The sequence below is a fragment of the Hyaena hyaena genome, unplaced genomic scaffold (genome assembly GCF_003009895.1).
Source record: "Hyaena hyaena isolate Hyena2069 unplaced genomic scaffold, ASM300989v1 scaffold_426, whole genome shotgun sequence".
NCBI lineage: Eukaryota > Metazoa > Chordata > Mammalia > Carnivora > Hyaenidae > Hyaena > Hyaena hyaena.
Genome location: NW_024081061.1, coordinates 694643 through 709746, shown reverse-complemented (window position 1 = coordinate 709746; position 15104 = coordinate 694643). Strand labels below are relative to the sequence as shown.

At 52.8% G+C, this 15104-nt stretch overlaps 1 protein-coding gene across 1 annotated transcript in view; it reads right to left on the bottom strand.

The window, feature by feature from the left end:
- The window catches only part of PSD2 (pleckstrin and Sec7 domain containing 2), a 57419-nt gene that overhangs the window by 28335 nt on the left and 13980 nt on the right, over nucleotides 1-15104 (bottom strand). Inside the window, exons 3-6 of the mRNA XM_039252708.1 lie at nucleotides 8015-8439; nucleotides 4523-4972; nucleotides 3900-4094; nucleotides 351-431 (exon numbers count right to left, since the gene is read on the bottom strand). Of these exons, the coding sequence (XP_039108639.1) occupies nucleotides 351-431; nucleotides 3900-4094; nucleotides 4523-4972; nucleotides 8015-8388 (1100 nt within the window). The 5' untranslated portion in view covers nucleotides 8389-8439. The remainder of the gene's footprint in view (nucleotides 1-350; nucleotides 432-3899; nucleotides 4095-4522; nucleotides 4973-8014; nucleotides 8440-15104) is intronic.

Here is a 15104-nt window from a genome sequence, read left to right as displayed (position 1 = left end):
GGCAAAGATAACCCTACCCTACAAAATGTGGTTAGGATGATGTCAGTAGGGAGTATAAAGATCTACTGCCTCTGGCAAACAGGAAGTCGATATAGGCAAGCCTTTTGCCCTTTCCTCTCTTAAAACTCTGTGACCACATTCCCACCTTCATATCCTCCGCCCACCACATAGCAGGCACTTACTGAGTTGTTGGATTTTTGATGTGCTCATGACCCCTTCACCACAGCCTTCCCAGAGGGGTCAAGAGACTTGCCCGGGGATGCACAGCAAGTTTAGGATAGAGCTGGCATGAGAATCCAGACATGTGGCCTGTAGCCCTGTAGATACCGCCCCATCCCAACCCTACTGACCTGAGCGCTCGGTCCAGAGTCAGGCCCGAGAAGTCGAAGAAACTGAGATACTCCCCGGCCACCAGCCTGCTGAACTCGTTGCTGTCAGGAGAGCATGAGGTATCCTTTAGAAGTAGGGCACAGCAAATAACAGGAGGTACACGGGCAGTGGGCCCTGGGGTACCCTGACCCACCTACCTGACCTGCCCTTCCCTAGGCTGTCTCCCCTCCCACGCCCGCTGGCAAGTTGGACTATGATAGATCATCCTTGGGGTGGGGCATTAGGAAGGCTTCAGAAAGGAGGTTCTGTCTCTGGAAAGTAAGAGCCAGTCAGGTGAAGGGAGTAGGGGGAAGGATGACGCAAAGTGTCCCCAGCAGAGGAAACTGCACAACATGTCTCAGAAGCTATCAGTTGGGCCATGTGGCCAGAGTCAGGCAGCAAGAACATGGCAGCCAGAGATGAGGTAGGGAGCAGGGCCTCAGGGGCAAGGGAAGGATGGGGCAGTGATCCGGAAGAGTATAAAGCAGGGAGGGGAGGAGTGAGATGGTCAGACCCGTGTGTGGAACACCACCTGATGAGTGGAGACCCCTGGGGGCTCCGTGGCTGTCCTGGAGGGGTGAAATGAAAATGGAGGGTAAGGGAGGAAAGAGTTTTCGGAGGAAGAATCCACAGGAGATGGAATGGTGTGGGGCATGACACTGGAGGTGGCCCTGAGGCAAGGTGTCCAGAGGTAGACAACAGGTAGAGCTGGATGTACCCACGTGAGAGCTGTGAGCCGGTTAATGACTTGGAAGAAGAGGATAAGCCCATGCAAGAGGAGGGTGCAGACGAAGGATGGAGATCAGAGGAAGCCCCTCTGAAGGGTACAGGCCTACTGAGAAGAGAAAGGGAGCCAGTGGAGGAGACTGAGAAACAGCAGCCAGAGAATCAGGGATATAGCATCCGGGAGGACAAGAGCGTTTCGAAGAGACCGAAGTGATGAACTGGTCAGAAAAGAGACCAAATTTCCACCTAAATCTACCCAAGCCCTGAGCCCTCCCTCCCATTTACAGGAGAATAGGGACTGAGGAGATAGGGAAAGCATGAGGCAACTCCATGAGGACACCAAATCCAAATCGTGGAACATTCTTCTGGACACACGACTGTTTCTTTGACAGATACATGGCCTTAAGAAAAAGGAAGCAGCCTGGCAGACTATTGTTTAAGACACTTAATAGAAGGAAAAAAGAGAGAGAGGGAGTTTCAAGAGATCTACTGGCCAAATGTAATGTGTGGACCTTGCTTGCATCCTGATATAAGAAGCATTTCTGAGACAGAAAATTAAACTGAGACTAAATGTTAGAGATTCTATGGAATTTGGGGTAGTTTTGTTAAAAATTATAATGGAATTATGATTATATTTAAAAATCCTTATCAGTTAGGATTGCCTGGGTGCCTCAGTTGGTTAACTGTCTGATTCTTTTTTTTCTCCATGTTTATTTATTTTTGAGAGAGACAGAGAGTGCACACGCAGCAAGGGCACAGAATCCGAAACAGGCTCCAGGCTCTGAGCTGTCAGATACAGGGCTCTAACTCACAAACCATGAGATCCTGACCTGAGCCAAAGTCGGACGCTTAACCTACTGAGCCACCCAGACGCCCCTGTCTGATTCTTCATTTCTGCTCTAGTCATGATCTCATGGGATCATGAGCATGGGATCACGGGATCTCTGCCCCTTCCCCGCTCACACTTTCAAAATAAATAAATGTTTAAATAAATAAATAAATAAAATAAAAATCAGTTAGAGACATATACTAAAGTATTTATGGATCAAATGATAGAGTTCCTAAACTATGCCTTAAAATAGTATAGCAAATGGTGGAGATGGGGGGCGGTGGGGGAAGGTAGTGCTAGGTGAATATTGTTAACTTTGAAGCTGAGTAATGGGTATATGGAGGTTTGGGAGGGGGGCAGGTAATGTTTATTTATTTATTTTGAGAGAGAGAGAGTAAGAGCAGGAGAAGGGCAGAGAGAGAGAGGGAGGAAGAGTATCCCAAGCAGGCTCCACACTGTCAGCACAGAGCCCAGAGCCCAATACGGAACTCAGTGTGGGGCTGGATCATGACCTGAGCCAAAATCAAGAGGTGGAAACTTAACCAATTGAGACACCCAGGTGCCCCCATAAGGAGGTTTAATATATTATTTTCTCTGGTTTTCTATATGGTTGAAATTTGCATAATAAAAATTTAATTAAATAAAAAGAAAGAAAGGGGTGTGTCTGTGACATTGAGCCAGGTAAGTTGGGGCCTCATAGCAGCCACTAGATTCAAAGACAAAGGCCACTAATGAGGCCACTAATGGTCTTGGCCTAGATGAGCTGCTGCAGGCATTGGGTGGGGAAGAAACCTGCCCCCCAGAACTGAATGTGGAGTTGAGGAGGGGATTGAGGCCACGCAGAGCAGAAAACCCCAGAATTCTGGCTGTGAAGAGGCTGGGAGAAGAAGTGCATTTGAGGAAGAATTTCTGTTTTTAGATGGGAAAGACAAGCGCAGTTAAGCAGTTAAATGCTGATGGAAATTCTTGTAGCAGAGTGGTCAGAAGGATGGGAGGACGCAGATCAACCACAACCAGGGCTCCTGGAGGGCCTTCTTAGGTTGGGGGTGGGGGTTACAGCCCAGGGCGAGAGGTGGGGCTTTGAAGTCCTGCTGTGATGTCTGGGGCGGTGCTAAGAGGCAAGCCCAGCAATGTGAAGGCTGAGAGGGTAGAGGAGGAAGGAGGGAGAGAAGCTAGGGAAGGATCCCAAGTGGAGCTGCCCTCAACGCCTCCCTGTGACCTAAGCTTTCAGTCAGTTCTGACTTAAGGTCTAGGGTCTGAATGTCCCCTCTGCCTCAGGGGCTATAACTGCCTCAGCTCATCTCAGAGCCTTAATGTGGGTATGGGAGGCCCTCTGGAGGAAGGACAAAGGCAGGTGGCCATGTGATGGTCAGACATGCTCAGGATGCCCCCACTGATTCCCTCAGTCTCAGGGTCCCCGGCTACTTCCCCCCCATCCCCCCCCCGCCCCGGCATCACGTGGCTCAGGACTCCCATCTGGCTAGTCCCCTTTCCACAGTCTCAAGACCAAGGCTCGTGCTTTGGCAGCTTCCGTCCCCTTAGCCAGTCCTAAAAGACTGAGAGTAGGGCTTAATGAGGGCCAGGAACCCCTTCCCAACTCCTGGGTCGCAGGCAGTCCCAGTCCAGACCCAGGTTCTCCTCTCCCTGGCCCCACCCCACTACTGTGTTCTCACTATCGTCATCATGGTCCCATAACCACACGCCACATCGCACTCCCCAGCCCCGAGGGACCGCCCTGCCACCACCTCCTCCCACCGCCCAGAGCACGGGCCTTCACCCAGGCAGCCCAGAAAGGAAACAGATTTAGGGCAAGGCCAGGAATGAGGACAGTGGCAGGAGGAGGAGCTCCTGGGGACTACTGGGAGCCCCTCAAGCACCAGATACCCCTGACAGTGGTCACCCACATCCCCCTTCAGGCTGAAAAAGTCCTTGGATTTTCCTGGGGGGTGGGGGGTGCTATGAGAGACAGACTCACTTCTTGCCTAGCTGCCGGGCGACGTCACAGCGCTGGAAGCCCTCAAGGTGGTAGAGGCGGCGGGCCAGCCGGCGAGCAGCTTCACTGACCCCCTGGCACCCATTGGCCAGCGGGTCTGCGCTGCCAGGCTCCAGCCCCTCTGAGCTGCTCAGCTCTGAGTCCGAGTCTGAAAAGCCATCCTTTAAGCTGGGGTCACTGCACAGGGAAGGAGGGGATGGGAGAGAAGGGGATCAGAAGCCCAGGGTCAGAAGCCCTGGGCAGAGGCTGGAAGGTCTCCCCAGGCCTCGGAAAACCCACACAGGAGCCAGAACAGGGAAAGAAGCTCCACTGCATCAGGAGGAATCAAGTCATTTAGAAGAGCCCCTCAGTAAGATAACTAGAAGCCACACAACCCACAGCATACCTCCCTGGCCCCACCAAGGCTAGAAAGGCCTGGACGAGCAGCATGGAACCTCAGAACCAGGATGGGAAGTCTGGGTGCAGAGGAAGGACACAATGACCTCGGAGAGGCCTTGTTCTCTCCAGGTGCACTGGGTTGCCCTAACTTGCTTTGCCTCCTCTGGGTCTCAGTTTCCCCATCTGCTCAATGGTTCTCCCAGTTCCCAGCCTAGGCGCTGCCTCACCTGGCTGAGTTCAGCAACTTGTCTGTGTCCTCCTCCTCCTCCTCCTCATCCCCACCTGGACCCTGGGGTCCATCTTCATGGAAGCCATTGGGCACAGTGGTTAGAGACAGGCGGCTCAGGACGTTCTCTGATCGGCTGCTGGAGATGGAGCGCCGCAGGGGGCTGCCCAGCTCCCCATCACCACCAGCTGCTCCCATGTCCCCCTCAGGCCCCATGTCCCCAATGCCTAAGCCAGCCCCGGGCTCAGGGCTATCACGGGCCCGCTGCTGGATGAGGGGTGTCAGGGGGGCCTCGAAGCTGACGCAGCTGTCACTCTCGTCCGTGAGGCTCAGCACATCCAGGGAGTCGAGGCTGCTGTACTGGGTGCCCCGCAGTAGCTCAGACTCCACAATCTTCTCAAACGTGGCACTGAAGCCATCCCGCACATCTGGCTCTCCGGGGCCACCCGGCCTGTGGGATGCAAGGACCAGTCACCATCCTCCTATGGTGTCCCCCGTTACAGGTGCTAGGACTGCGCCAATTAGTGTCTGGGAACTCCCTGGGGACAGGAGCAGGCATGGATTGCGTCCTGTTTGTTCTTTCAGCCAATACTTACTGAGCACTAGGTGCCAGGTCCTGGGCTGGGTATGGGCGTGCAGCAGTGAAAAGGACAGGCATGGTCCCACCCAGTGTCCGCCCTGGGCCTGGCTTATAGTAGGCATCACTTGTCTGAATGAATGAGTGGGAGGCCTCTTCCTCCGCGGCGGCACAGGGGCTGCTGCCTCCAGGTTTCCAGAGCACATGGCATCCCCCTACCACAACTAGAGTAACTCTGGGTCAAAATTTTGCTCAAAGGTTCTCAGCTTGGCTGACTGCATTACAGCTCTCAAGCCTTGCCTTAATGTTACCTCCTCAGGGAGACTGAGGAAGGCAGGTCCACACCACCCCCCACACTGGCCCCTCTCTTTATTCTCCATCCTCAGGTTATCTCATCACTTCCTCCCAGCCCCCATCAGCATATCTGATGTATTGTTTGTTCCCCTTTTTACCATCTGTTCTCCAGTCCCACCCCCCACAAAGCCAAGGAACACCCAGCACATGGTACGTGCTTACTAACCCTGATGAATGGTGCACTGGGTGACCAAACAAATGTTACTCAGCCCCATGGCTTAACATGCTGCCTAAGCCATTGTAGGGCCCTGTCCCGTCCCTGGAAGAGGCCTCTTCACTGGCTATTCCCTGCCCACGGTGCTCTTCCCTCAAGCTGAAGCCCTCCGTCCCTGTCCCCTTCTCAATGAGATCTGCCCTGAGTACCCTATTTATAACTGAGACCTGCCCCCAAACACCTTACCCCTTTTTCCTACTTCATTGTTTTCCAAAGCTCTTACCCCCTTCCTACATACTATATAATTATTATTTTTATGATTTATTATCTATCTCCCTACTAGATCATACGCTCCATGATAGCAGGAATTTTTGTAGGTTCTATTCACTGACGTATCCCCAGCACCTAGAATAGAGCATCACACAGAGATAAACTGAGGCATCCTGGGAAAATTCTTATCTACTGGGAAGATGCACAGGTAAGTAGAGAAGACAGGGAAGGAAGAGGAAAGACTGAAAAAGAGTGAGGCCAAGAGAGATGAGACAAAAGAGAGACAAAGATAAAAGAGAGAGAAAAAGAAATAAGAGAGACAAATAGTCTGAGAAAAGAGGAACAAAGCATGACAAACAGAGTAAGAGAGACAAAAATAGACAGAAACACAGAGACAAGGAGAGGAAAAGACACAGACAAAGGAAGAAGCAGGCTGAGGTGGCCCATTTCAGATAAATTGAGGCCTACCATTTGCAAAGAAGCACACCCCTCTCTGCCCTTGAGGATCGACTACACCCTGCTTCTCCCCCAGCACATGCTGCCTGGGAGACACCAAACTGTAGGTGGACTGGGAGGTGCCCCCTCCCCCTCAAATGCCTCCTTAGACCCCAGGTCTAAGATGTGGTCCTAGTGTGTTCCCTGGAGAAGCATACTGACCTGAGAGAGAACAAGCTGGAGTCACAGCCAGCTTTCCCCTGCCCCAGTTCCAACAGGCCCCAAGACCACAGTCTCATTAAGCCTTCTCTTGCTCGAGAAGGAAGTGGCGAGGAGGTTGGAAATCTAAAAGATGGCAGGAAGTCTGACAGTGCACTGGTATGGTTGCCTCTACTGAACTCCAGGAAGAAGGGACAAAGAAAAGAGTCACTGCCCTCATCACCAGAGCAGACACTCAAAATCTGCCCAGTGGAGACACTTTTGCCAAGCCTGTGCTAGGTCCCAGAGATATAGTATAGACTCTTGCCCTTGGGCACAGGGGGGGCCCTCATCTCATTGTCAGAGCCATGAATGGTCTCCCCCATCCCACTATCTCCCACCTTCTCACGCACCTGAGCAGACCTGAGAGGTGATTCTGACAGAGGCCCGAAGACTATTAGCCCAATCTCCAAACTTCCATCTGCCTCCAATTTCAGTTATCCCAAATAAATATGCCACCTAAACACAAGCCATATGCTCCAAGAAGCCCCAGACCCCTGCCTGCACGCCACAGCCAGCCAGGTGGCCATCCTAGGACCTGTCTGTTGGAAACACTCACGGCCATGGCATACTTGGTACACACAGGCACCCAACCCCACGTACTCACATTCCTATCCACGGAGCTAGCCACACTCAGCCCTGACACATGCAGACTCAGGTGCCCACAGATGCACAGGCCAGGCACACTAAACCCCCCATACACAAACACACGACCACATAGACCCATGCATATCTGCGTGTTCACACATTCCTTTGCACACACCAATGCAGAGGCCAGACCACTAGGCATGCCACCCATGCACACTGGCTCGTCCAGGCCAGGGCCCGCGGCTGTGCACACTAAGACTTCTATAGACTTTCTTTTCTCAGGACATTCCCCTGTCCCATCCCCACCCTCCTTGTCCAGCTAGTACCTCCAAGACACGTAGGTCTCTCTGCCTCCTGCTGAAGATAATAGAAATGGGGTGTAACTCCAGTTAGTAGGACTCAAGTGAGATTCTTGGTAGAACCTCTGGATGGGACTCAAGTGGGGGGTGGGGTAGCTGGCAGGGACTGAACCACGAGGCCTACTCTTCTGAAGTCAGTTGGGAGATCTTCAACTCCAGGAAGCAGAGGGCTGGACCAGATGACCTTCCACATCAAAGCATTTTGGAACTCTACCGCACAGTCTGGGATGGAAGGAGTGTGGCCCTCCAACCCCACATAGAAAGAGCCCACGATGGCTTGGGGGACTGTGAGTAGGGAGCACGAAAGGCCTGCTAGCCTTTAAAATTGAATGGTTCCAGCCTTCCAAAACACCCAGAAGCTGGGCAAAACAGGGACATGCAATTCCCATTTTATGGAGCAGAAAAACAAACACCGGAGAGGCTAAGTGACTAGGCCCAGGCCACAGAGCACTGGAGTGGCCAAATGTAGTAAGTCCCCAACCCAAGACACCAACTTACCCCAGCTGAGGGTCCTCAGTGTCCAGACATAGATTCCTGGAAGCATCGTCCCCCTCTGCCAGCCCACCAGCCCTCCAGGGCCTGGACTCTGAAGAATCTTCCAGAATGTTTGAGTCTGGCCCCAGGACTAGGCCATTGGTGAGGGAAAGACCAAGGCTGAGGCCACGGAGGGCCATGTTCGGGCCCTGTGTGTGCTCCTCAGTGTCCACCAGAGCGCCCCTTATCTCATGCCCTGGGCTACTGTAGCTGCTGTTCAGGTCCTGACTCTGTGCCGTTCCATTCTGGACCCCTGGTTCTTCCTCACGCTCCAAGCTGGGGTCCCAGGCAGCACCACCTTCCCCAGGTAGTTGAGATGGAAGCTTGTCCTTGTCCATGGCAGCCACTACTCCCACCTTGTGCTGGCTGCTCCTGGAACTCCACTAGACCTGGAGGCAAATGGAGAGATGAAAAAGTGAGTCAAATAGGGCAGGTGCTGAGGGGTCTAAAGCCCAGCAAAACCAGTGCCAAGTAGCCTGCCTGGGGACAAGAAGATGGCTGAGATGATCTTCTCAGGACCTCCTAGCTGGAGTATGGGTTCAGGCTGTGGCCTCCTCAGGCCAGCCCCACTCACCTCTCCCCTGCCCTCAGCCATCTTGTATGCCACAGTCCTGCCTCCCCTGTTACCTCTTAGAGGTCTCTGTTGTGCCCACCAGCACCCACCAAAACTCTCTGAGCAAGATCCAGGTTAGAGGAACGAAGTAAAGGTCCAGGATCTCTGGAAACCCCCTTCCTTTCTTGCTGGTGCGTGATGTAGATGGAACTCCAGGCTAACACCAGCCAGCCCCCTCGCTTCCTTCCACGTTCTTATCCTGACTCCAGGAGGCAGACAAGAGTGAATCTGTGGTGAACGGAGGAAACTGAACTGGGGCTGCCTTTCGAGGGAGAGTTAAGAGAGGAGGCAAGGAAGTCAACAGAAGTGCAGCTGTATCAGAACCAGACATCAACCCAGAGAAACCAACCTGAGGACCAGCATGAGGCGCTGTCCAGGGTGCTGGGTGGGTGAGGAGCCACCCAGGACCCTTGCCTAGAAAGAGCCTGCCTTGGTTGCTCAGTGCCCAAAACCCTGGCTGTGCGAAGAGATTGGAGGCAGAGGCCTGGGGTCCCCTCCACATCCAGCCCCCCAGAGCTCGCCCAGCCTTGAGAAGGGACTCAAGAGGAGGCTGCTGTGGGGCATTCTGGGGAGAGTACCAGAAGGAGGCCTTGGCCCTGTTCTGCCTAACTCACTGTGTGATCTATGTGGGTCCAGATAGGGGTCTCCTCACTGCCCCACCCAGGCCAGCCTCACTTCTATCTGCCCTGCTTTGGGTCTGTAACTCCTCTTAAAATGAGGAGACCCATTTCACCATTTCATCTCTAACTCTGCCCCCTTTCTTAAAACGGTTTTTTAATGTTTATTTATTTTTGAGAGAGAGAGAGAGAGAGAAATAGAGCATGAGTAGGGGAGGGGTATAGAGAGACGGAGACACAGAATCCAAAACAGGCTCCAGACTCTGAGCTGTCACCACAGAGCACAATGCGGGGCTTGAACCCACAAACCGCAAGATCATGACCTGAGCTGAAGTTGGACGTTTAACCTACTGAGCCACCCAGATGCCCCTTTCCCTGCCCCCTTTTTAAAATGATCAAAACCAGCCCAATTTCTCAGAGGATTCTGCTCAATCAAATGCAGATGAGAGGGCAGATGCAATGGGCTGTGTTCTGGCTCCCCCCCAACTACCCCTCTGCCTCTGGCCCCACCCAGTCTATTTCTGCATCACTCCACCCCACCCCACCCATGATCTTTGTTACCAGGGATACAGACCAGCCCCTCCAAACAACTTCCCTCCTTCTTTCTTTCTTTTCTTTCTTTCCTTCTTTTCTTTCTTGCTTTCTTTAATTTTTTTAATGTTTATTTATGTGTGAAGAGAAGGGGGGAGGGGTAGCGAGACAGGGAGACATAGAATCTGAAACAGGTTCCAGGTTCTGAACTGTCAGCACAGAGCCCAATGTGGAGCTCAAACACATCAACTTCGAGATCATGAACTGAGCCAAAGTTGGACACTCAACTGACTGAGCCACCCAGGTACCACCTTCCCCAGGTAGTTGAGATGGAAGCTTGTCTTTATTTTCAATAGGCTTCATGCCCAGCACTGAGCCCAATGAGGGGCTTGAACTCATGACCCTGAGATCAAGACCTGAGCTGCGATCAACAGTCTGATACTTAACCGACGGAGCCACCCAGGCACACTTTCCTCCCTTCTTCAGGCCTCAGCATCCCCCAACACCCCCAGGCTCCTCTGAGAAGGGGTCCTAACGGTTCAGGGGAGGCTGAAGGAGAGTTACTGGTCAGCCTACAGGGCTACACCAGAACAGGTTGCAAGCATAGCAACAAGGATTTAAGTGAGACCCAGACTGCCTATACTTGCCTGGTCCTGTCACAGGAGGGACTTGATAAAGTACAGATTATGAGCCCTCCCCCAAACCTCCTAAACCAGAATCTACAGGGACCAGATATAGGAATCTGTTATTGAAGGGGGTAGACAGGGGTCTGGGGCCTCAGCCCACCCACCCTGAGCATTCCTTCCTAGAACCTAGAATTTTGAAGATTGCATGAGTGTAAGATTTTACTTAAAAAAAAAATCTGAAGAGCCAGGCTCTAGACTATCTGGGCCCTGATCCTAGGATGCTGGGGACCCCAAGGGGCTCGGCACTAAGTGAGGGTTTCTTTCTGGTCTGCCCTAAATCCCTGCTGCTGCAGTTGCTATTTCAATCCATTCCCTCCGGTTGTGTACTCAGAGGGGGGAGGACAGGAGGTCATCTCCTCAACTGAGACTTCTGGGGGTGGGGGGAGCATTTCTAAAGGAAAGGGGAGGGAGAGTGGAGATTTTTGGCTTGCTGCTTGAGTTCTAGTCCTCTGGCCTGCTTTCTAGCCCAGGGGCCTGGATGTGCTTTGGATCTGGGGCACAGGGCTTCAACCCAATTCCACCAGGGTGCCTCAAGCTCCCACACCCACACGTGGAGGCTGAGCCCAGCAGGACAGAGTGCCTCCCCTTTGGGGAGCTGAGCTCCCTGAGTTCCCAGGGAAGCCTGAGACTTGAAAGCATAAGCAGCTTCACCTGATGCTCATTTTACACCAGCCCCAAAGCCAAGGTTAAGAACAAATCAAGGACTCCTTGGGAGGCCCCTACCTCATCCCCCAACTTCCAGCAGCTGCCTCTGGCTGGCTCTAGCCCTACCTGCCCTGCCATGTTCCCCTGCAGCTGGGAGCCGGGTGGAGGTTCTGCCAAGACCGGGCACTGGGCCGTGTCCTTGGTTTCTGGGGGTGGGCAGACAAGGGGCAGCATTGAGCTCCACTCTGGGCGGGGGGCCCAGAGTCCCTGCCTGGGCTGAGGGCCAGTTGAGCCCAGAAATAGCCAAGCCAGGACCCCCCTCTCTCCTTCTGAGCCCAAGAGAGGGGTACAGAAAGGGGGGAGGGGCTTCAGGTCAGAGATAGCAAACAATGCCCCAAGCCTTCACTCTAAACCATCAATGTCCCCTGGGACACATTGTCCTCTTTGGCCTTTGTGAACCCATCAGCAGAATGGGAGCATCACCCATGCTCTCCTTCCCCAGGGCTGGTGGGAGAACTTGAGGTCATGAATGCTGAGAAAGCAGAAATCCAAGGAAGAATAAACTCTTTAAAAAGTCAAGGGAAAAGTTAGCTACGGTCCATTCTTTCCACCAATACCTTTGACAAATGGGGAGACTGAGGCACAGAACCAGGAAACAATCCACCCAAGATCACACAGTTGAGGAGCTGTGTCTAGACCTCAGAAGTAGCTTCCTTCTGTGCCTGGATGGGCTGGAGGTGCGGGACGAGCCCCCAGTTTCCCAAGCCCTCTGTCAGATCCTCCCACAAGATCAAGGGCTCAAATCTTTAACCAGGAGTCTCTACCCAAAGCAATGACCCTCCCATCTCTAGCCCTGCTGGCAAGAGCAAGAGAGTTAGCACAGCTGGGCCACAGGGCACCGATCCCAGGCAGAAGCCTGAAAATGACAAGCTGGCAGTGGTTAGATCCCCTGCATTCTCGCTCAGCATAAACCAGACCCTGCTCCAAGCAAGGGCTCCTGCTCCTCACTGCCCTTGAGATGACCTTGGGCTTGGCAGCATCTTTTTGAGCTCCAACCTAAGGTGGATCCATGATGTCAGTGGAACACTGGCTGGGCCAGGGTTAAATGCCAAACTAGTCACTTTCTGGGTCTCAGCTGCACCTAAGACAACCCTGTCCCCCTCCTCACTTTCCCCATGGCAGCTGGAATGACCTCTAAAAACACAAACCACAGTATACCCCCCCCCCTCACTCATAACCCTCCGATAGTTCCCATTGCTCTCTGATTAGAATTCATCCTCCTCAGCATGGCCTAAAAAGGCCTGCCTAAGCTGGTTCACTGCCCTCTCCCCATCCCCCATGCCATCAGCCACATTGGCCTTCTTTCTGCTCCCTGAGCTCATTTCCACCTCAGGGCCCTTGCACCAGCTGTACCCTTGGCCTAGAATGCTCTTTCCCTAGATCTCTAAATGACTGCCTCTTCTGTCACTTAGGGCTCAACTCCAACGCTGCCTCCTCAGAGAGGCCTTCTCTTACCACCCTGCCCTCTCACACTCCTTCATGGAGCATTTTATCTGCTGAGCATCCCTTAACAGAACCAAAACTCCTTTTTCTATTTGTTTCCTTATTTCTTGCCCATCTCCCTCACTAGGATGTAAGTTCAGGAGGGTGGGAGCTGTGTCATATTCGCTGTCTCCCCCCAGAGCCTAGCACCATGCCTGGCAAACAGTGGGCACTGTTTTAAATGTTTGGTGAATGAAGAACTGGAGATTATCATCATCACTGTTATAAAAGGAGAAGCTAAAAGAATTTGAGGAACATGCACAGGACCACAAACTAGAAAGTGGCAAGGCTAGCGTTCTGCATGGAATGATACTGGACTATCACAGGAATGACCTTGTGTGGTGACTTCCAGGCAGAGATCCAAGCCAGGGACCCAAGGAAAGGTCTGGAGAAGGGGGCTCAGCAAGAAGGCTTCCAGGGCCCAACATGCTCTATGAGACTGAGGGAGAATGCATGGGTCCTGATGCCTGTGTGTACGTCTGTGAACAAGCATATGACTTCTGGGCACATACATACATGCGTGCGTGCATACATACACACACAGGAGGGCAGCTGGGCAGTCACACATGAGGCAATGCCCTCAGGTGATGAGATGGAGATGAGGACCCTACATGCCTAGGGGCTAGGTTCAGGGCAGCTAGAACTACATCAATGGACGACTGGGTTTGAAATCTTTCTACTTTGGGAGAAACCAGGAGCAGAAAAGGGACAACCCAGGTTGGGCAGGGAGATGGGAACACCCCCACTCATAGTGACCACAGCCACATCCAGCAGCTTCAGGTGGCTGGGTGAGTTTGGGAGGAGATAGGCAAGTCCAGGCCTATTTGGTGGAAATGGGGACACAGTAGGCAGAGCTGAGGTGGGGGAACCCAGGACAGGCCAACTCTAGGAGCCTGTGGAATGTCCAAGGATACTTAGAGCCCAGGCAGGGTAGATGAAGAAGGGAGAAGGATCAGAGAAAATAATTCTGGAATGTCACTGTACAGGCAAATCTGAGAACCAGGCTTTGCCTCTAATGTGCTAGGGGAATTTGGACAAATGAAACCCTTCTCTGGCCTCATTTCCCCACATACGTGAGAGATTCCTAACCATTTCCAAGTCTTGGACTTCTTTGAATATTTGACAGAGCTGTGGATCCCACCCAGACAGACTCACATATGTGCACAACATTTGAGTATTTTTGAGAGGCTCCCACACTCCTAAAGCCCATCCATATGCCCTGGGCATGAACCCCAAATGGGATAGTCTTGAAAGACCTCCCACCTCTGACATTGGACACTCAGAGAGGTTCCCAGAAAAGCCTCCTTGCAAGGGAGGGAAAAAAAGGCTGGAAACGTTTCAGTCTCAGAGCTATTCTCTGCCCCTTGGGAGCTCACTCTGAATACCCTCCTAATGTCCCACTGCCCTTCCCCAAACTCCTACTACACTGACTCCCTAGCCCATCCAGATTTTAGCACATGGGCTGGGACAGTCTCTCTCTCCCTCTCTCTCTCTCTCTCTCTCTCTCTCTCTCTCTCTCTCTCACACACACACACACACACACACACAGGAACAATTAAATAAGATGATCAATGAAAAGAGCTGGTGTATAATAAGTGCTCAGAACAGACTTTGGCCAATTGAGCTTCATGACATTCACAGGGCCTGTGCTAGACCAGGCCTGGGCACTCCAGGACTCCACATGACTCTACTGGGCCGCTGACAGTAAGAGCAGCAGGAAGCTTATAGGAAGACCCCTACTTGGGGGGTCCCTGGTCCGCCATGCTCACCATGCTCTCCCCAAGCCTCTGTCAGACAAGGGGCCTGGAGGTCAGAGCTCTAAGTACTGTCTCTAGTCACAGATTAGCCTGGTCATGGGCCTCTTCAATGACCCAACTGCTTGGGGCAGGGGATGTAATCAGGATAAAATAAAGGTGATGTCTACCCAGGATCCTTGGAAATTTCCCTGCCTCTATTCCCCAGAGTTACCCTAATCCCTCTAAACCTACATGGTCTTCCCAAGTTGGAGCATCTCATGCAGCAACAGGTGCCTCAGAGTAGGAGTCCAGGACAGTGGGTCGGTGTCCTAACTGTACAGTCAGAAAGATCTGCCTGCAAATCCCAGCTCTGCTACCCACAAGCTGTGTGACCTCAGGAAAGTTGCTCACCTCTCAGAGCCTCGGCACTTTTCTCTATAAAATGCAGGGTGCTAACAGCACCTGCCTCACAGGGCTGCAGTGAGGACTGAAGGAGATAGCAAGGGTGCGGTGCTCAGAGCCGAGCACAAGCAAGTGCTTCCCAGAACCCTCTCTCAGGCCCGCAGGGGAAAGAGCTAGCTGCCCACACTGTAGACGGCAGGCACAGGAGGGCAGCACAGGACATTCAGTGGGCCCTGCAGATATCTGTCCTTGGAAGCCTGTCAGAGCAGCTTCTGAGGCAAG